We start from the raw sequence: 21,212 nt of genomic DNA on the forward strand, positions 1-21,212 counted from the left end.
GTGTAAGACCTAAACCAAACTGATGATATTGCTTTGCCCTTTAATTCATCCCTCCAATCGATGCAGGAGTCGATGATTACACACTAATGCGTTCTTCCCTTCCATTTCGTGAATCAACGCACGGATGGTTTCATCTGGTAATGAGAGACACAGTAAAGGTGAAATGTGTGTGTGCGCGCGCGTGCCATGGTGTTTGTCTAAAAGCGGTGTGCGGCTGTGCGCACGATTCGCTGTCTGTGCAAGTGTTTTGTTTAGTGTATGCATTGTGTGGGTAGGTCAGAGGGAGTATGGAGTGTGTGTTTGTTTTTATTTGTTTCAGGCAGTCGTTTCCTACAGTCTGCCCCCTTGAGCTGTGATGGCCTGTTTGTGCGACTCAGACATAAAATTATAAGGCCGCCCTGTCTGCCTTTTGAAGTGTCTTGAGCTGTCCATCCTGATTTGTCAACTGAGGGTGGTGGGTCGTGTGCAGTATGGTATCTGTCTTCGGATCACACATATTTTATGCTTCTGTAACAAGGAACAAAGCTCTTAAATCAAACGTGTGCTTTTGTTAAGACTTTGCTTTTCCTTGTGATTCTCATGACCATTACAAAGCTTATTGCTGTATGTGTTAAATCCTTATTACAGTTTTGAAACACTCAAATATTAGTTACGTAGTTGTTCATACCTAAAAATAGCTTTTAAGATGTTTTATGACAGAATGGTGCCTGAAATTTCATCTCAGCTCCAGATCCTAATTGTTCTTCCAGTGGACACTGAAGCAAGTGTAAACACATAATTATTAAGAGACTACCTCCACCAAAGCCTCCCATTTAAAAAAAAAAAAAAGAAGTAATTTGTTAAAGGGGAGCAATGATTTTTTAATGTACTTTTAAAACACTTTTTTGTGGTCCAGATAAGGGGTCTTCAACGTTTACCAGGCCATGAACTCCTAGACTGATGATTAATATGAGCGGGGACAGCTACTTATTTGTCTTGTATACAATTGTTTTAAAAAAAAGTGGCCCCAAAGGGAACTTGCTGTTGTGCAATACTAAGATTATACAGTATAATGTTGCTAATAGCTGATAACTGGCACACTAACTGCAAGCTAATTATTAGCGCACTAATTGCTAGCTGACATCTGGCACGCTTATTGCTGCCTGTAAACTTACGCACTAATCACTAGGTAAAAACTGTTGCACTAATTGCTAGCATATAGCCGAGAAATTAATCAGTGGCTAAAAACGAGTGCGCTAATCGCGAGCTGACAACTGGCACACTTAATGCTAACCAACAACTGGTGTGCTAGCTAGCAACTAATTGTTAATTGCTAGTCGTCAACTGGTGCGCCAATTGCTAGCTGAAAACTAGGGTGCCAACCGCAAGCTGTTTTAAATGCAATCATTAAATACAATAATATAGTAATTAGTTATTTAAGATTTTATTTGAAACCTGCAAGGTACATTAAGTAGGGTGGCTATGTCACTGTCATTTTCAAACTACACTACAGTGTATTCAACACATACAGATTTGTGAAAATATTGCATGTGGAGTATAGAAAAATATCAAAAAAGTCTAATCAACCACAAAATTAAACACTACCCTGCAGTTCTTCTCAGGACCACATGGGGGTTGTGGACACCCTTTTAAAGACTTCTGGTCACGATAATATATATTGGACATGCTTTAGTGTAAAGGTTGCTTAAATTTTGCTCCACAGTCACTTTTGTAACCCAACGAAGATTCTTCATGTAGAAATTATTGCAGTGAAACGAGACAACAACATACTGAGGAATATCATAGACGGCAAGGATCAATATAACTGAATGAATGATATCATCGTGACACGGCACAGAATTAATCCAAGATTCTACGCGAAAGCTGTGAATAATGTGAAGTGAAGTGAATTATATTTATATAGTGCTTTTCTCTAGTGACTCAAAGCGCTTTACATAGTGGAACCCAATATCTAAGTTACATTTAAACCAGTGTGAGTGGCACTGGGAGCAGATGGGTAAAGTGTCTTGCCCAAGGACACAACGGCAGTGACTAGGATGGCGGAAGCGGTAATCGAACCTGGAACCCTCAAGTTGCTGGCACGGCCACTCTACCAACCGAGCTAAACTAATGGGGGAGAACCAGATGACATGGATGTTGCCTCAGCAGAACAGCAAGTGGTCTACTTTCTGCAAACAAAGGCAATTATAAATAAATGATAAATGGGTTGTACTTGTATAGCGCTTTTCTACCTTCAAGGTACTCAAAGCGCTTTGACACTACTTCCACATTTACCCATTCACACACACATTCACACACTGATGGGGGGAGCTGCCATGCAAGGCGCCAACCAGCACCCATCAGGAGCAAGGGCGAAGTGTCTTGCTCAGGACACAACGGACGTGACGAGGTTGGTACTAGGTGGGAATTGAACCAGGGACGCTCGGGTTGCGCACGGCCACTCTTCCACTGCGCCACGCCGTCCCTAATTGAAATCAACATTAATACAATCGAAACATGCATCCCACTGAATGGAAGAAAACAATACCACTCCAACCATCCTTGTGAAACTTGTTAGCAGAAAATCTAAAATGGCACTGCTGAAAAAGGGAAATAAGCTGAAGAAAATAAATGTGTACATGAATGAGCATCTCACAAAACGTAATGCTGAAATCGCCAAGAAAGCACGCGACTTGAGAAAGCAGGAAACAATTCAGGAAAATTGGAGCGCCAACTGTAAATCTACATCGAGCTGAATGGAGGTCCAGAAGCAAGACACATATTAAAGTTGACACTACTTCCACAACGACAATGATAATGGAGTCTAAACACACCTAGATCCAACACCAACACTACTATTGTTCCAAGGTAACACTAAACAAGAAGAACTAGAAGATTCAGGAGCGCATCCACCTACACTTAAATAAATTATTGAAACATCATCAAAGATTGTTGAACAAGAAAATATGGAACTGAAAAACTTCTGCAACAAAGACCATAAAAACCAGGATTTGGACAATGATATAGATCCAGATACATTTTCTCCCACATCAGTAATTGTTTATATTATACATATGAACAATATAACAGAAACATTAAATGTGATAACAAATGGTCAATTATTCATTTTAATAGCACAAGCTAGTATGCAAATTATAACAGCATGAAGCCCTTTTTAGAACAATTCAACAAACCCTTCAAATTGATTGCTGTCACAGAAACATGGATGAATGATAAAAAGAAAAAAGAAATAGATTTTGACCTGGAAGGATATGAACTAAATTACATCAACAAAAACAGAGGAGGAGTAGCTGTGTACGTGATAAAGAACCTGAATTACAACATGGTAAACAAACATGTAATGTACTATTGATAATACCGAAGAATACATAACCATTGAAATATGTCCTGAAAAAAAGCACAAAAAAAATTCAGTTGCGTATATATAGATCACCTAAGTGAAGTATTGAAACATTTGAATACTGGATCAAGGCAAATACTATAGACACTGATCCAAAACATATTTTTTTACGTGGTGACTTCCATGTTGAGTTTTTGAACCCTAACAAGCAAAAGTCCATTGATAGATAGATAGATAGATAGTACTTTATTGATTCCTTCAGGAGAGTTCCTTCAGGAAAATTAAAATTCCAGCAGCAGTGTACAGAGTTGAGATCAATTTAAAAAAAAGTAAAAAGTAAATAATGGGGGTTTAAAAGGAAACAAAATAGAGAAATATTACAAAAAGAATAAAAACAATGGGAATAACAATATAACAGTAAAATAAGAATATAACAAGACAAAGTAGGCAGTAGTGATGACTTCATTGATACGATGTCTACTAAGTTTATGTCCTAAAAGCACAGAGTCAAGCAGAATCACAGGACCCTGTGCCACAGTTATTGATTATATTTTTACTAATAATTTTGATTATAACAGTACAAGTGGTCTACTTATAACCAAAATAAGTGATCATCTGTAAGTATTCGCGATAAATGATGGCAACTACAAGAGGAACATGGAAGATGAAAAGTCATTTCAAAGACTATGATGGTCTTCAAAAATTACAAACCCCGTTTCTATATGAGTTGGGAAATTGTGTTAGATGTAAATATAAACGGAATATAATGATTTGCCAATCCTTTTCAACCCATATTCAATTGAATATGTTACAAAGACAACACATTTGATGTTCAAACTGATAAACATTTGTTTTTGTTGCAAATAATCATTAACTTTCGAATTTAATGGCAGCAACACATGACAAAGAAGTTGGGAAAGGTGGCAATAAATACTGATAAAGTTGAGGAATGCTCATCAAACACTTATTTGGAACATTCCACAGGTGTGCAGGCTAATTGGGAACAGGTGGGTGCCATGATTGGGTATAAAAACAGCTTTCCAATAAATGCTCAGTCTTTCACAAAAAAGGATGGGGCGAGGTACACCCGTTAGTCCACAACTGCGTGAGCAAATAGTCAAACTGTTTGAGAACAATGTTTCTCAAAGTGCAATTGCAAGAAATTTAGGGATTTCAAAGTCTACGGTCCATAATATCATCAAAAGGTTCAGAGAATCTGGAGAAATCACTCCACGTAAGCGGCATGGCCGGAAACCAACATTAAATGACCGTAACGTTTGATCCCTCAGACGGCACTGTATCAAAAACCGACATCAATCTCGAAAGGATATCACCACATGGGCTCAGGGACACTTCAGAAAACCTCTGTTATTAAATGCAATTCGTTGCTACATCTGTAAGTGCAAGTTAAAGCTCTACTTTGCAAAGTGAAAGCCATTTATCAACAACATCCAGAAACGCCGCCGGCTTCTCTTGGGCCCGAGATCATCTAAGAGGGACTCATGTAAAGTGGAAAAGTGTTCTGTGGTCTGACGAGTCCACATTTCAAATTGTTTTTGGAAATATTCGACATCATGTCATCCGGACCAAAGTGGAAGCGAACCATCCAGACTGTTATCGACGCAAAGTTCAAAAGCCAGCATCTGTGATGGTATGGGGGTGCATTAGTGCCCAAGACATTGGTAACTTACACATCTGTGAAGGCACCAATAATGCTGAAAGGTACATACAGGTTTTGGAACAACATATGCTGCCATCTAAGTGCCGTCTTTTTCATGGACGCCCCTGCTTATTTCAGCAATACAATGCCAAGACACATTCAGCACGTTTTTCCAACACCGTGGCTTCGTAAAAAAAAGAGTGCTGGTATTTTCCTGGCCCGCCTGCAGTCCCGACCTGTCTCCCCTCGAAAATGTGTGGCGCATAATGAAGCGTTAAATACGACTGTTGAACGACTGAAGCTCTACATAAAACAAAAATGGGAAATAATTCCACTTTCAAAGCTTCAACAATTAGTTTCCTCAGTTCCCAATCGTTTATTGAGTGTTGTTAAAAGAAAAGGTGATGTAACACAGTGGTAAACGTGCCCTTTCCCAAATACTTTGGCATGTGTTGCAGCCATGAAATTCGAAGTTAATTATTATTTGCAAAAAAAAAAAAAAGTTAGAGTTTGAACATCAAATATCTTGTCTTTGTAGTGCATTCAATTAAATATGGGTTGAAAAGGATTTGCAAATCATTGTATTACGTTTATATTTACATCTAACACAATTTACCAACTCCTCTCTGAGCTGCTACCTTACCGTGGTAGAGGAGTTTGCGTGTCCCAATGATCCTAGGAGCTATGTTGTCTGGGGGCTTTCATGCCCCCTGGTAGGGTCTCCCAAGACAAACAGGTCCTAGGTGAGTGATCAGACAAAGAGCAGCTCAAAAACTTCTATGGAATTACAACAAAATGAACCCAGATTTCCCTCGCCCGGACGTGGGTCACCGGGGCCCCGCTCTGGAGCCAGGCCCGGAGTTGGGGCACGATGGCGAGCGCCTGGTGGTCGGGCCTGTCCCCATGGGGCCCGGCCGGGCACAGCCCGAAGAGGCAACGTGGGTCATCCCTCCAATGGGCTCACCACTCATAGGAGGGGCCATAGAGGTCGGGTGCATTGTGAGCTGGGCGGCAGCCGAAGGCAGGGCACTTGGCGGTCCGATCCTCGGCTACAGAAGCTAGCTCTTGGGACGTGGAACGTCACCTCACTGGGGGGGAAGGAGCCTGAGCTAGTGCGCGAGGTAGAGAAGTTCCGGCTGGATATAGTCGGATTCACCTCGACGCACAGCAAGGGCTCTGGAACCAGTTCTCTCGAGAGGGACTGGACCCTCTTCCACTCTGGCGTTGCCGGCAGTGAGAGGCGACGGGCTGGGGGGGCAATTCTCGTTGCACCCCGGCTCAAAGCCTGCACGTTTGAGTTCAACCCAGTGGACGAGAGGGTAGCTTCCCTTCGCCTTCGGGTGGGGGGACGGGTCCTGACTGTTGTTTGTGCTTACGCACCAAACAGCAGTTCAGAATACCCACCCTTTTTGGGTACACTCGAGGGAGTACTGGAAAGTGCTCCTCCGGGTGATTCCCTTGTCCTACTGGGAGACTTCAACGCTCATGTTGGCAACGACAGTGAAACCTGGAGAGGCGTGATTGGGAAGAATGGTCGCCCGGATCTAAACCCGAGTGGTGTTTTGTTATTGGACTTTTGTGCTCGTCACGGATTGTCCATAACAAACACCATGTTCAAACATAAGGGTGTCCATATGTGCACTTGGCACCAGGACACCCTAGGCCGCAGTTCCATGATCGACTTTGTAGTTGTGTCATCGGATTTGCGGCCTTATGTTTTGGACACTCGGGTGAAGAGAGGGGCGGAGCTTTCTACCGATCACCACCTGGTGGTGAGTTGGCTGCGATGGTGGGGGAGGATGCCGGACAGACCTGGCAGGCCCAAGCGCATTTTGAGGGTCTGCTGGGAACGTCTGGCAGAGTCTCCTGTCAGAGAGAGTTTCAATTCACACCTCCGGGAGAACTTTGAACATGTCACGAGGGAGGTGCGGGACATTGAGTCCGAGTGGACCATGTTCCGAACCTCTATTGTCGAGGCGGCTGATTGGAGCTGTGGCCGCAAGGTTGTTGGTGCCTGTCGTGGCGGTAATCCCAGAACCCGTTGGTGGACACCAGCAGTGAGGGATGCCGTCAAGCTGAAGAAGGAGTCCTATCGGGTTCTTTTGGCTCATAGGACTCCGGAGGCAGTGGACGGGTACCGACGGGCCAAGCGGTGTGCAGCTTTAGCGGTCGCGGAGGCAAAAACTCGGACATGGGAAGAGTTCGGGGAAGCCATGGAAAACGACTTCCGGACGGCTTCGAAGCGATTCTGGACCACCATACGGCGCCTCAGGAAGGGGAAGCAGTGCACTATCAACACCGTGTATGGTGCGGATGGTGTTCTGCTGACTTCGACTGCGGATGTTGTGGATCGCTGGAGGGAATACTTCGAAGACCTCCTCAATCCCACCAACACGTCTTTCTTTGAGGGAGCGGTGCCTGGGGGTTCTGTAGTGGACTCTCCTATTTCTGGGGCTGAGGTCGCTGAGGTAGTTAAAAAGCTCCTCGGCGGCAAGGCCCCGGGGGTGGATGAGATCCGCCCGGAGTTCCTCAAGGCTCTGGATGCTGTGGGGCTGTCTTGGTTGACAAGACTCTGCAGCATCGCGTGGACATCGGGGGTGGTACCTCTGGATTGGCAGACCGGGGTGGTGGTCCCTCTCTTTAAGAAGGGGGACCGGAGGGTGTGTTCCAACTATCGTGGTTATCACACTCCTCAGCCTTCCCGGTAAGGTTTATTCAGGTGTACTGGAGAGGAGGCTTCGCCGGATAGTCGAACCTCGGATTCAGGAGGAACAGTGTGGTTTTCGTCCCGGTCGTGGAACTGTGGACCAGCTCTATACTCTCGGCAGGGTTCTTGAGGGTGCATGGGAGTTCGCCCAACCAGTCTACATGTGCTTTGTGGACTTGGAGAAGGCATTCGACCGTGTCCCTCGGGAAGTCCTGTGGGGAGTGCTCAGAGAGTATGGGGTATCGGAATGTCTTATTGTGGCAGTCCGCTCCCTGTATGATCAGTGTCGGAGCTTGGTCCGCATTGCTGGCAGTAAGTCGGACACGTTTCCAGTGAGGGTTGGACTCCGCCAAGGCTGTCCTTTGTCACCGATTCTGTTCATAACTTTTATGGACAGAATTTCTAGGCGCAGCCAAGGCGTTGAGGGGTTCCGGTTTGGTGGCCACGGGATTAGGTCTCTGCTTTTTGCAGATGATGTAGTCCTGATGGCTTCATCTGGCCGGGATCTTCAGCTCTCACTGGATCGGTTCGCAGCCGAGTGTGAAGCGACCGGAATGAGAATCAGCACCTCCAAGTCCGAGTCCATGGTTCTCGCCCGGAAAAGGGTGGAGTGCCATCTCCGGGTTGGGGAGGAGACCCTGTCCCAAGTGGAGGAGTTCAAGTACCTAGGAGTCTTGTTCACGAGTGGGGGAAGAGTGGATCGTGAGATCGACAGGCGGATCGGTGCGGCGTCTTCAGTAATGCGGACGTTGTATCGATCCGTTGTGGTGAAGAAGGAGCTGAGCCGGAAGGCAAAGCTCTCAATTTACCGGTCGATCTACGTTCCCATCCTCACCTATGGTCATGAGCTTTGGGTCATGACCGAAAGGATAAGATCACGGGTACAAGCGGCCGAAATGAGTTTCCTCCGCCGGGTGGCGGGGCTCTCCCTTAGAGATAGGGTGAGAAGCTCTGCCATCCGGGAGGAGCTCAACGTAAAGCCGCTGCTCCTCCACATCGAGAGGAGCCAGATGAAGTGGTTCGGGCATCTGGTCAGGATGCCACCCGAACGCCTCCCTAGGGATGTGTTTAGGGCACGTCCAGCTGGTAGGAGGCCACGGGGAAGACCCAGGACACGTTGGGAAGACTATGTCTCCCGGCTGGCCTGGGAACGCCTCGGGATCCCCCGGGAAGAGCTAGACGAAGTGGCTGGAGATAGGGAAGTCTGGGCTTCCCTGCTTCGCTGCTGCCCCCGCGACCCGACCTCGGATAAGCGGAAGATGATGGATGGATGGATGGACAATTTACCAACTCATATGGAAACAGGGTTTGTAGCTAAAAAAGCAAAGTTGGGAAAAGGTGTAGAATGAAAACGATGTTGATTAAGCATGTGGTCATTTTTTTAAACACATTCCTAATACTTTCCATGGAAACAACTCAGTAGAAAGCAGAGAAAGAACAATTAACCATTGATGGCAAAATAATAAAAAAATGCCTGTAATAACAAACTTTGTATAGAAAATGTATAGCACAAAACACTGCAGAAGCAAGAAAATAAGTACAAAGAATATAAAAACAAGCTAAGTAACATACTACGAACATTTAGAAAATAATACTACTGTCACTTAGACAGGAACAAAAACAATATGAGAGCAACAAGAGGCATCCTCAATAGAATAAAAAAAAATGGCACTAAGAGGGATTACCCCCAATAATTCTCAGACGGAAACATAAATAATGACAACATGAAGAAAGTAGTTGAAAGCTTCAATAATTACTAAATATTGGACCAAAATTGGATGAAAGGATCCCATACCCAGTTTCAACTGAGGATTTTAATGACACAATAGATTGAAATCCCAACTCAATGTTCCACACTGAAGTGACATGAGGAAATAATTACATATGTGAAAAAAATTCAAATTTAAGACTTCAATCAATGTAATTGATATGGAAACCTTAAAAGTTTTTGAAGAGATCTCAGGACCAATAATATATATTAGTAATGTATAATTTCAAACAGGCACATTCCCAAACAAAATGAAAATACCGTATTTCCTTGAATTGCTGCCGGGTATATGTTATCCGCATGCCTCGTTTTCCGCCGGGTCAAACTCGTTTTGCAAAATAATTAGTGCATGCTTAGAATTAGCGCATGCCTAGAATTACTGCCGGGTCAAACTTGTTTAGCAAAATAATTAGCGCATGCCTTGGTTTACCGCCGGGTTAAACTCGTCACGTCACGGGTGGGAAATAAGCCATATTTCCTGTCATGGCATCCCCTCATATTATCTGCGCCGTTTCCACGTTTAATCTCGGGAGTTTAACACAGGCGCTCACGTGACCCGCTGCAGCCTATCGCGCTCTATGTAATCCAGCGTTCCAAGATGGCTACCAGGTGCGGTGGCTAAGCCTGGGGACATTTGAAGCCGGTATGTTTTAAAGTTGTCATTTACCTGCATATCGTAAAAGCAACCGTCCAACATTTTACAACTAATTGTAAACTTATAGGTGCCGACCAATCAGGGCCGAGTTGCGATGAGAGAGTGTGGCGATGTTAAGATATTAAGCCGAGTTGGTAAGTGAATTTGTTTGCTAATAGTAGCTACTAGCTGTACCCATGTATTTTCTACGGGCGGTAAGCATAGGGTTTTAATCCCGTTTCCTCCAATGTTTCTGATGCGATTGAATTTATATTTATGTCGAGTCTTTATTTTGGGTACACTACATACGGAGTATTGTGGCGTTTTAAGGCCATCTGCATTTTTTATGCTACATGTTAACTGTTCTGAAGGTTTGCATATTTATGTAATCATTCCTTTAGTTCTACAAACAGGAGATTGTTTCTGTTAAGGGTTTAATTATTATTATTTATTTATATTTCATGTGTGTCGTTTGGAAAGGTAAAATGTGTTTTAAGTTGTTTAACCGTTGCTATGGCTTCGGTTGCTATGGTTTCCGATTGCTATGGTTACAGGCCGTTCCGTTTCCGCCGGCACGTTAAACAAAGTTTTAAAAGAGCTCTGGCATTAACAAGCAACGTAGCGTCGGTATACTGCACGGGAGATAGTTCACCACGGTTGCAGTTCAGAGAAATAACCACAGTAAGCTTCCTATTTCAGTGTATTATAAGTGACAGTTTATAAGTTGCACTCGTTAAAGTTTAGGACATCTGGGCTCTCACATTGGCAGTAGATGGAACGGGTATGCTAACTGCAGCTTGCACGTGTGTTTGTTTGCTGCACAGTGTCTTCACGAACGGCAGGTTTAGTCACGTATTAGTTAAGTTTGTCAAAGAGACCCTCTCCCATGTGACAGTTTACTCTTTGGAGAGCGAGTGTGGAACATTATAACGAGTTTAGTTGTACGCTATCGTGGCTACATTGCTGCGAGAGAAGTGGACAGCGCGAGTTGGAGGTAGCGTGTGAGTGGGGACGAGTGTATGAGTGTAATGCATGTGTGTTTATTATTGTCTGGTTATTGTATGTTTATGTGGAGGATATAGTAAATTGTTCAACTATATAAGCCGTCTCCTCTCACACTCTCTTAGACTAGATTTATTAGGTGAATAGTGAATAATTGGAGCATCCCCCAAGGTAAAATACAGTCCTTTACAGGCTCCCGTACATTAAAGTTTTTTTTATTAAATGTGCTTTTCATGATGGTATCCTTACATCACATTCAAATTTATAAGCGCAGGCCTAAATTTACTACTTGCCTTTGGTAAGCGCCGGAGTGAAACGAGGTTTTGAAATAATTAGCGCATGCCTACTTTTACCGCATGCCTTTGGTAAGCGCAGGAGTAAGAAGAGGTTTTAAATTAATTAGCGGTAGTTAAAGTTGTACCAATTTATAAAACTGGAGACAAACACCAATTTACAAATTATAGACCTGTGTCTTTACTTCCACAATTTTCTAAAATCATTGAAAAACTGTTCAATAACAGTTTGGAGAATTTCATAAACAAACATGGAATACATCACTAGTATTTCAACTTTGATGGCTTCAATTGAAATAACAGAGGAAATTACCAATGCAATAGATGGTAAACAATGTGCAGCAGCAGTGTTCAGGGATTTACCTAAAGCATTTGACAAAATCACAATATTGTATTCAACAAATTTGAACAGTATGGCATCAGAGGGTTGGTCTTAAACTGGATTAGAAGCTCCACAACCAACAGGAGCCCTAGAGCCCATATCAGCTGCAAAAAATGTTTAATGTTTATATAAATGACGTGTAATATTACAAACGACTTAAAGTTAGTATTATTTGCGAATGATACAACAGTGTTTTCTTCAGGAGAGAACACACAGAAGCTAAAACAAATAATAACAGAAGAAATGAACAAATTAAAGAGATGTTTTGACAAAAACAGACTATCCTTAAACCTCAGTAAAACTGAAATAATGCTATTCGGTAACAGTAGAAGGAAAAGTCAAATACAAATACAAATAGACTGAATAGAAATTGAAAGACTAAATAAAACCACATTTCAAGGAATAATGATTGGAACTGCAAATCGTATGCAAAAAATATACAAAGTGCTGAGAAACACATCAATAATAGTAAAAAAAAGAATTTATGTTCTGGACCAAAAATCACTCTGTATTCTCTATTGCTCGCTACAAAATTACACTTTATTCATTAACCGTGTTACAAAAAAGATAATTTAGAATAATACATAATGTTGGAAATATAGGACATTCAAAACCTTTATTTATTGAATCGAAAAAGTGAAATTATACGAAATAGTGTATTTGCAAACAGCTAACATTATGCACAAAGCAAACTATGACCGGATACCCAAGAACGTACAACAATTCTTATCAACAAATGAGAGGAAAAATGTAATTTAAAACAATTGTATGCACGTAAAACACTTAAGACCTTTAGTATATCAATATGTGAAACTAAATTATAGAATGGATTCAGTAAATAAATGGAATAATATACTGATATGATCCAATTCAAGAAAGTCTTCAAACCACGTTAAACATTTGGAATTTATTGATAATCATATTAATCCCATCATATGAAATAAGACTTACTTCACTAATTATTATTTTTTTAAGTTATTATTTGTGGAGTATACTGTGAATAAACTGAGAACAGGAAGTGAACAAAAGTGTTATCAATTGCTATGTAAAGGAAACGGGGTGAGATTATATAGGTTCTGCTTCTTCCTACTCCTTTTTGAACATGTTGAAAAGAGAAACTGGAAGTTGTGATATATCATGTTCTATGCATGCTTGTTCAAAATCAACTCAACTCAACTCATTGTTTTAGTCTGTCTGCAAGATGTTCAATTGGTGAGGCCTTCCCGGATTGCAAATAAAACCATTCCCAACCCTCTCCAGAAGTGTTAATTGAGAATATAGAACTTTACACATATGGATAAGAACCTCACAATGGCACTTATTAGGAGACATATTATCGAGCGTTGTGTTTTAACCTATTATGCAAAACAAACTTTTCCTACCTATTGGTACCTGCTGATGTGTATTTGGGATCTGCATAAGTCCCGAAAATGTGTGCACGTCTGCCATTGTTATCCGCACCATAGTCAATAAGCTCCTTCTTTTCTCTGTTCTCTTGTCGTGGGGCATCCATCCCCTACTGTTGCAATTTCTATTTTGTATGGTTGTAACTTATCTGTCAGTTTAGACTTGCTGTGGAAGCACTAAAAACTACCGGTACAACAAAGATGACAGAGAGAAGACACTGTCGATATAGAGCCAGGTTAATAAGACCGCCGACAAAACGGTGTATCCTGAAGAGACAGCTTGAAGATGGTCTGTAAAACATAATTCATGCAACATTTTGACTAAAAAACAAAAATGTTTGTAATGTAGACCACAAGGAAGTGTTTTAAAAGTAGAAAAACATAATTTAAAAATCATAATACTTTACTGTATGATCCCTTTAATATGCCTTACAATTAAGTGCACCTTTTGTATGAATATAGACCTGAATAGACCCGCTCATTGGCAGTGCACCTTATAATCCGGTGCACCCCATGGTGGGAAAACACTGTAATCTTATTTTTTTTGTGTGTGTTTCCTCATGGCCTGAAGCAGAGCTCTTACTCTGGCTTACAGCTCGACTTAATGTCTAAATTTGTGCTTCACAGTGACGTCACGACGTAGCCAGACTGCAAAACCCTGCGAACAGTGGCATCCAAAACTGTGTGCAAGCTCACACCAAAATTCATGAACCACATAATTTGATGCCTTTGCATTATTGAGTATTCAACATTGTAGCAATTTATAGGTCAGAATAAACTAAATGCATTATGTTTGATTCAGTTTATTTCCAACAGGAATGTAGATGAGATAGGCTCCAGCACCCCCCGCGACGCCAAAAGGGACAAGCGGTAAAAAATGGATGGATGGATGGATGAATATGATACAGTTACAATACAATGCATCTCATATTTCAAGTTGTTTCATTACAGCATGTCCGAAAATGAGTAGTAAAAAACATATCTTATTTAATCCCACACCCTCTCATATCATATCAGTCTTATCCCATTTCTTTTTTTTCTGTTCATAACAGAACATCCATCCATCCATTTTCTACCGCTTGTCCCTTTTGGAGTCACAGGGGGTGCTGAAGCCTATCTCAGCTGCATTCGGGCAGAAGGCGGGTACACCCTGGACAAGTCGCCACCTCATCACAGGGCCAACACAGATAGACAGACAACATTCACACTCACATTCACACACTCGGGCCAATTAAGTGTTGTCAATCAACCTATTCCCAGAACTGTGAATCAATCAATAAATATACCATAAGTAAGCAAACAAATATTACATACATAAACAATTATTGTCCCTCTTTTTTTAAAAGGTTCAAGATATTTATGATAATCGTTCTTCTTTGTACTTTGTGAACACTTCTAGTTTGAACAGTCTCTTAAACTTAATCAAATTAGTGCATTGTTTCATCCATCCATCCATCCATTTTCTACCGCTTATTCCCTTTCGGGGTCGCGGGGGGCGCTGGCGCCTATCTCAGCTACAATCGGGCGGAAGGCGGGGTACACCCTGGACAAGTCGCCACCACATCGCAGGGCCAACACAGATAGACAGACAACATTCACACTCACATTCACACACTAGGGCCAATTTTAGTGTTGCCAATCAACTTATCCCCAGGTGCATGTCTTTGGAAGTGGGAGGAAGCCGGAGTACCCGGAGGAAACCCACACATTCACGGGGAGAACATGCAAACTCCACACAGAAAGATCCCGAGCCTGGATTTGAACCCAGGACTGCAGGAACTTCGTATTGTGAGGCAGACGCACTAACCCCTCTTCCACCGTGAAGCCGCATTGTTTCATATGTTTGCTTAATGAATTCCATAATATACCTCCACATACGTATGTGCTAAAGGTCTTAAGTGTTGTACGTGCATACACATGTTTTAAATTAGATTTTCTTTTAAGTTTATAGTTTTCCTCTTTTATTGAGAAGAATTGTACATTCTTAGGTAGCAGGTTATAGTTTGCTTTGTACATAATTGTAGCTGTTTGGAAATTCACTATGTCCTGGAATTTCACCATTTTCAAATTAATAAATAAAGGTTATGCATGTTCTCTATATCCAACATTATGTATTATTATTATTATTTTTTTTTGTAACACTGTTAGTGAATGAAGCGCATATTTGTATTGTTTCGCCATATTTCTGCACAATAACTCACATATGGTAACACTAGCGAGAGGTAGAGAATTTGGAGTGATTTTTGGTCCGGAACATATTTTGCTTTATTCATTATTGATGTGTTTCTTGTTACTTTATGTTATATATTTTTTACATGAGGTTTCCAGTTAATTTCATCATCTATTATTACACCCAAAAATATGTATTATTTTACCCTTTCAATATGTATCTGTATTTGTGTTTGACTTTCTATTTTATTGTTACCAAAATGCATTATTTTAGTTTTGCTGAGATTCAAAGATAGTCTGTTTTTGTCAAACCATCTTTTTAATTTGTTCATTTCTTTCTGTTGTTATTTGTATTATCCTTTGTGTGTTCTCTCCTGAACGGAACGCAGTCGCGTCATCTGCAAATAGTACAAATTTTAAGTTCTTTGTAACTTTACAAATGTCGTTTAGATTGAACAATGTTAGTCCCAGGATTGATCCTTGAGATATGCCGCAAGATATTTTCAGCTCTGTAGATGGTTGTTCTCTTATTTTCACACATTGCTTCTTGTTGGTTAATTAGCTTCTTACCCAGTTCCATACCACACTTTTTGATGCCACACCGCTGTAATTTGTTTTTTAAAATATTATGATTGATTGTGTCAAATGCTTTTGTTAAATCTATAAACACTGATCTCTATTGCATTGGTACTCTCTTCCATCCATCCATCTATTGATGTGGAAATGTTGGTTATGTATCCATGTTGGTTGTCTGAGTCTTTCATTTGTATTCATAAATTTGTCCGATCTGTTGTTAAACAGTTGTTAATAGTTTTACAAAAATTGTGGAAGTAGAGAAACAGATTTGTAGTTTGTAAACAGGATTTTGTCTTCAGTCTTACAAATTGATATGAGTTTTGCTCTTTTCATTTTGTCTGGGATTTTGCCTGTTTGAACTGATAGGTTTTTAATATATATATTGTATAGGTCCCCTTAAAAGAAATTACTTTTTAAAATGGGTCACTGTGTATTGTAATTAATCTTTTTTTTATATTGTTTGTCCAGTCCTAAACTGCTAAACTGTAGCCACCACCATCTTATTTTGGAAAAGAGGTGGGGTATTAGGCTGCACGATTAATCAACATCGAATTGACACTGAGGTTTTAATCGGGGATTAAATCACCAAAAATGATTCCTGGGTGCGGCCACTGCTGCTGCTCATTGCTCCCCTCACCTCCCAGGGGGTGATCAAGGGTGATGGGTCAAAACAGAGATTAATTTCGCCACACCTAGTGTGTGTGACAATCATAGGTATTTAATTAGTGTCATAAATAATTTTGTGAGGCTGAGTGTATTTGATTATAAATTCAAATGTCTTGTGGTAATATTTCAGCTTCTGGCAAATACACGCCCATCAACACGAACATACGAGCGAGAATGCCTTGATCGTGTGATGGCAATAAACAAAAAGACAACATTGGATGTAATTTTTCCAACTTGAAAAAAAAAAGTACGTATTTATTTAAGTTGAATTTTTCCTCACAGAAATGAGTCAGTTTCTTTCTTTTATTTATTTATTTAGTATAACAAAGATACTTACAATGGTAAGCAATTCTTTATTAATGACAAATAAAAGTTAATATCATATAAAAATGGTTCCTTTCATTATTATTATATAGTATGATTTGTATTTGCATTAAGGGACGGCGTGGCGCAGTGGGAGAGTGGCCGTGCGCAACCCGAGGGGCCCTGGTTAAAATCCCACCTAGTACCAACCTCGTCACGTCCGTTGTGTCCTGAGCAAGACACTTCACCCTTGCTCCTGATGGGTGCTGGTTGGCGCCTTGCATGGCTGCTCCCTCTATCAGTGTGTGAATGTGTGTGTGAATGGGTAAATGTGGAAGTAGTGTCAAAGCGCTTTGAGTACCTTGAAGGTAGAAAAGCGCTATACAAGTACAACCCATTTATTATTTATTTATTTATTTATCATTTAACCCATTCCTTTTGCCAGTGTAACTAATTGAGATTATACATTAATCATTTTCTCCCTAAAATTGTACTTATATGTAATTTCAACAGATTTCAATAAAAAAATGTAAACTGTTGAAAATACTGTAACCATTGTGGGGACATTTCAAGCTATGACCCTCAACTTGGTAAAAATGTAATCGCATAGATTGCGCGTAATACTTCACCAAATTGTGATTGTGCCAACAATTAGGGACAGCATACTGCAAATAAACCACATATATAAAAAGAAAAATACAATTACATAATTATTTGATATGTTCTTGACGAATACAGTCAGTATTAACACTCACAATGACAAACTACATTCAAATGATGCTATTGTACCTAACAATGCATATTAGATAATATTGCCAATTGCCTGATAAAGGTAAACAATTCCCAATATTCTGTGCTTATTACAAACGTGTGTTCCATTCAACATGATCATTGGTTTTCCTGCAAATTAGCTTGAAAACATGCATAAGTCAGCGTGTAGATAATATTGTTTTTTTAGCATTGTATGTTGAAGTATGTGAAGTATGACGTAAATATGTTCTTTCCTTCTACTGCTTTAGCTAATATGAGGACTCTTACTCTCCCATGTGGTTGGGAAAAAAAAATCGAGGCCTTCCCTACTTCATTAAACCTTTGTCACCATAAGTAAGCAAAAAAAGAAGTTCAAATCATCTCATGACTTTCCAGAGTGACTGATCTACCTTGAAGATCTGACTGTCCTTCCCAACCCCTCTTGCTCCTATACCCTGCCACCACCGCTAGCCCCCACCCTTTTACCCCCCGCCTCAACAGCCTAATGACTCCTGGAGGTTCCATTTGTAAGGCTCCCATAGAAACACAGCCACAATAGGCCCCATCTTGAGAGGGCCCATCTGGGAGTCTTTGTGGGGCCTGCTGAAAGCCACAAAGGCCTGCTGACCTAGAAACCCATCAATAAGAGAACAGGGAGCCCCACCGACAACAAATTGAAGAGCCATGGAATTTCCTGCGCTGTCCTTAGTCCGTAGGTGAGGATATAGACCGGGAACGTGGGAGGGGAAATTCTCTGGATGCTCGAAGACGACATGTCAGGATGTCATTCCCAAGCTGTCAACTATGTCCCAGTTTACCTTAAACTGTCATTGCTGCCTTTGTTCTCTGCCCACTGGTTGTCATTGTTTAGAGAGCCCTATGAAATCTTTACAAAGTGGTGATTGTGACAGGAAGCAGTAGTGGCATGCTGTGTGGAGTTATGTGTCCTGCTCAGGGGGTTTCACGGTGATGATGCTTTCTTTTTTTATCAGTCAAAAGTGTAGAATGGCCTGGTGGCCACTTAGTGTTTAATAAGCAAGGGTACCTTTGGGGCTGATTTGGTTCACCAACTGAAGCAAAATTTAAATGTTATTTTATACACCATGGACCCCTTACAGGAGGTAGATTGTTTTCAAGTAACCCCCTTATAATCCTGAAGCTGATTTAGAGGACAAATATGTATTTGTACCAGCTGCCTTGGAAATTATTTATTACTATTTTAAACATCTCAACCTTAAAACTTCAGACCCGTTTCATGAAGACTAGCTTAATTTAAATTCAAATGGGGATAGGTTGATTGGCAACACTAAATTGGCCCTAGTGTGTGAATGTGAGTGTGAATGTTGTCTGTCTATCTGTGTTGGCCCTGCGATGAGGTGGCGACTTGTCCAGGGTGTACCCCGCCTTCTGCCCGATTGTAGCTGAGATAGGCGCCAGCACCCCCCGCGATCCCACAATGGAATAAGCGGTAGAAAATGGATGGATGGATGTTCAAGTTCTGCTGTATGCTGAATGTTTAAAATAGCCGTGTTAGACCCACGGCCTATCGCACATTTTCAATTTGGTCTTTGGAGGTAAAATGTTTGGTTACACCTGCTTTACAACAACTAACACTACATGTTATGCAATTCTTTTGAAACCTTATAATTCTATGCTATAAGGAAATATTGGCTTGATGTTTTAAGATACTTTCATAAGTGACTCCTAGATGTTACCCCACACAAGCTGGGTCCTCCAAAGGTGGCATCCCCAGCAACACAGCTAATAAATGACTGACAAGGTTACTCTCAGATTCATGAGTTAGAGGTTGAGGCACCCTGCTTTTTCTGTCTCCCACTGACTGTTAACTTGGCAGCTAGGGTGTCTTTAGGTTCAGTGGGAGTGGGTCAGGTGAATGCTTGCGACAGGTGACTCCCTCCTTTTTGTCTGTGGACACACATACTGCTGAGACCTTGATATGACAGCAGAAGCATAAATGAAGACATATATCCTAAGATCACACCTCCAGTATGTCATTGTGCCACATTTAGTGTCATCTTCAGGTAGCAAAACCCTTATACCAATTATTGTCAGCCACTGTGATGTGATTCTAGTTTAAAGGTGTCTGTATGACTGGTCAGACTAGACCTGTATATACTATGACAGTGTAGGATATGAGAGTAATATACATAAATATTTATATATTTCCCTCACAACTGTTTATTCTATGTGTACCTGCAGTCTTACTTTACCTTTATTTTATGTTGTTTTTTGGGAGAAATAAACACACATGACTTCTGAATTGTTGCCAAATCTTATTTCTTTTCACCAGAGGAGGACCGTTACGATAGCTACTCCCGCATGATTCTAAAATACTTCCTGGCAGAAGGGGTGGTGTGTCGACATGAACTCTTCCTCGCAGCGGCTCACGACCACCCAGATGACATCTTCCAGGTATATGAGAGGAGTTGGTGTCCGTTTCTGTTGCCGTTTTGGCTGCAAAGATGTAGAACAACATACATTTTGGCCTCAAAGTGTCTAAAGTCACTGTGTTGTTTTATATGATTTGAAGTTGTAGTAGTACTGCTGGTCATGTATTGAAAACTTTTATTGTAGATGTTTGTCTAATAACACCTTTATAATAAACTGATATTAGATAAAGTAAACATGCAACATGCAGTCAAACATAGTTTGTAAATGCACTCCACCAGCTGTAACTGTGCATTTTTGCAAGTATTAAAACCGTACAGTGCTCAATGGGTATCCAGGTCAAGCGGGGTTATCTGAAATGTCGCGGGTGACACGGTTACGACATTGTTGAAATGTTTCCAATAAATCGCTGTGTGAAGAGAACTGTTGCCCCAGATTTTAACTGCCACCCAAAATACGGGAGGTGGGTCTCGCTCCCGCTGATTGATAGTGGGAGGGGTCACAATCTCACCCTCTCTTTACATATAAATGGTAAATGGGTTGTACTTGTATAGCGCTTTTCTACCTTCAAGGTGGTTTATTAAGACAGGGGGACTCCCAATGGGGATATATCACAGAATTTAGTGTTTTCACCTCAAACAGTACGACAGTCATCAAATCAAATGGAAAATGGAAGTTGATACGTTTTTGTTTTTATAAATACAAATCTATTGATTCATGAGCAGTAGGATATTTTGCATACTGCTGAACTCACAATAAACCTAAAGGTCAGATTGTTCTATCACTTTCTGTCTGTGTGTTTAGGTAAGAATTTATCCACACAGTCTTTTTTTCAGATTATATATTCTACACATTTACCCTTAATATTCTAATGTTTATATATATATATATATATATATATATATATATATATATATATATATATATATATATATATATATATATATATATATATATATATATATATATATACACACACACACACATACACAATCGTGGTCAGAATTGTACATACACTTGTAAAGAACATAATGTCATGGCTGTCTTGAGTTTACAATAATTTCTACAACTCTTATTTTTTTGTGATAGAGTGATTGGAGCACATACTTAATTGTCACAAAAAATATTAATGAAGTTTGGTTCTTTA

The 21,212-nt window shown here is 40.8% G+C and overlaps 1 protein-coding gene and 1 long non-coding RNA gene across 3 annotated transcripts in view; one reads left to right on the top strand and one right to left on the bottom strand.

The window, feature by feature from the left end:
* Window positions 1–21,212, top strand: part of elp4 (elongator acetyltransferase complex subunit 4) — a 159,475-nt gene that overhangs the window by 10,074 nt on the left and 128,189 nt on the right. For both annotated transcript variants that reach the window (XM_061880366.1, XM_061880357.1), the window contains exon 3: window positions 19,968–20,089. In XM_061880366.1, the coding sequence (XP_061736350.1) occupies window positions 19,968–20,089 (122 nt within the window). The remainder of the gene's footprint in view (window positions 1–19,967; window positions 20,090–21,212) is intronic.
* LOC133538698 (uncharacterized) overlaps window positions 19,938–21,212 on the bottom strand; it is a 28,923-nt gene continuing 27,648 nt past the window's right edge. Inside the window, exon 4 of the long non-coding RNA XR_009803085.1 lies at window positions 19,938–20,131. This is a non-coding gene — a long non-coding RNA (uncharacterized LOC133538698). The remainder of the gene's footprint in view (window positions 20,132–21,212) is intronic.

This window comes from Nerophis ophidion, linkage group LG02 (genome assembly GCF_033978795.1).
Source record: "Nerophis ophidion isolate RoL-2023_Sa linkage group LG02, RoL_Noph_v1.0, whole genome shotgun sequence".
In the NCBI taxonomy this organism is placed as follows: domain Eukaryota; kingdom Metazoa; phylum Chordata; class Actinopteri; order Syngnathiformes; family Syngnathidae; genus Nerophis; species Nerophis ophidion.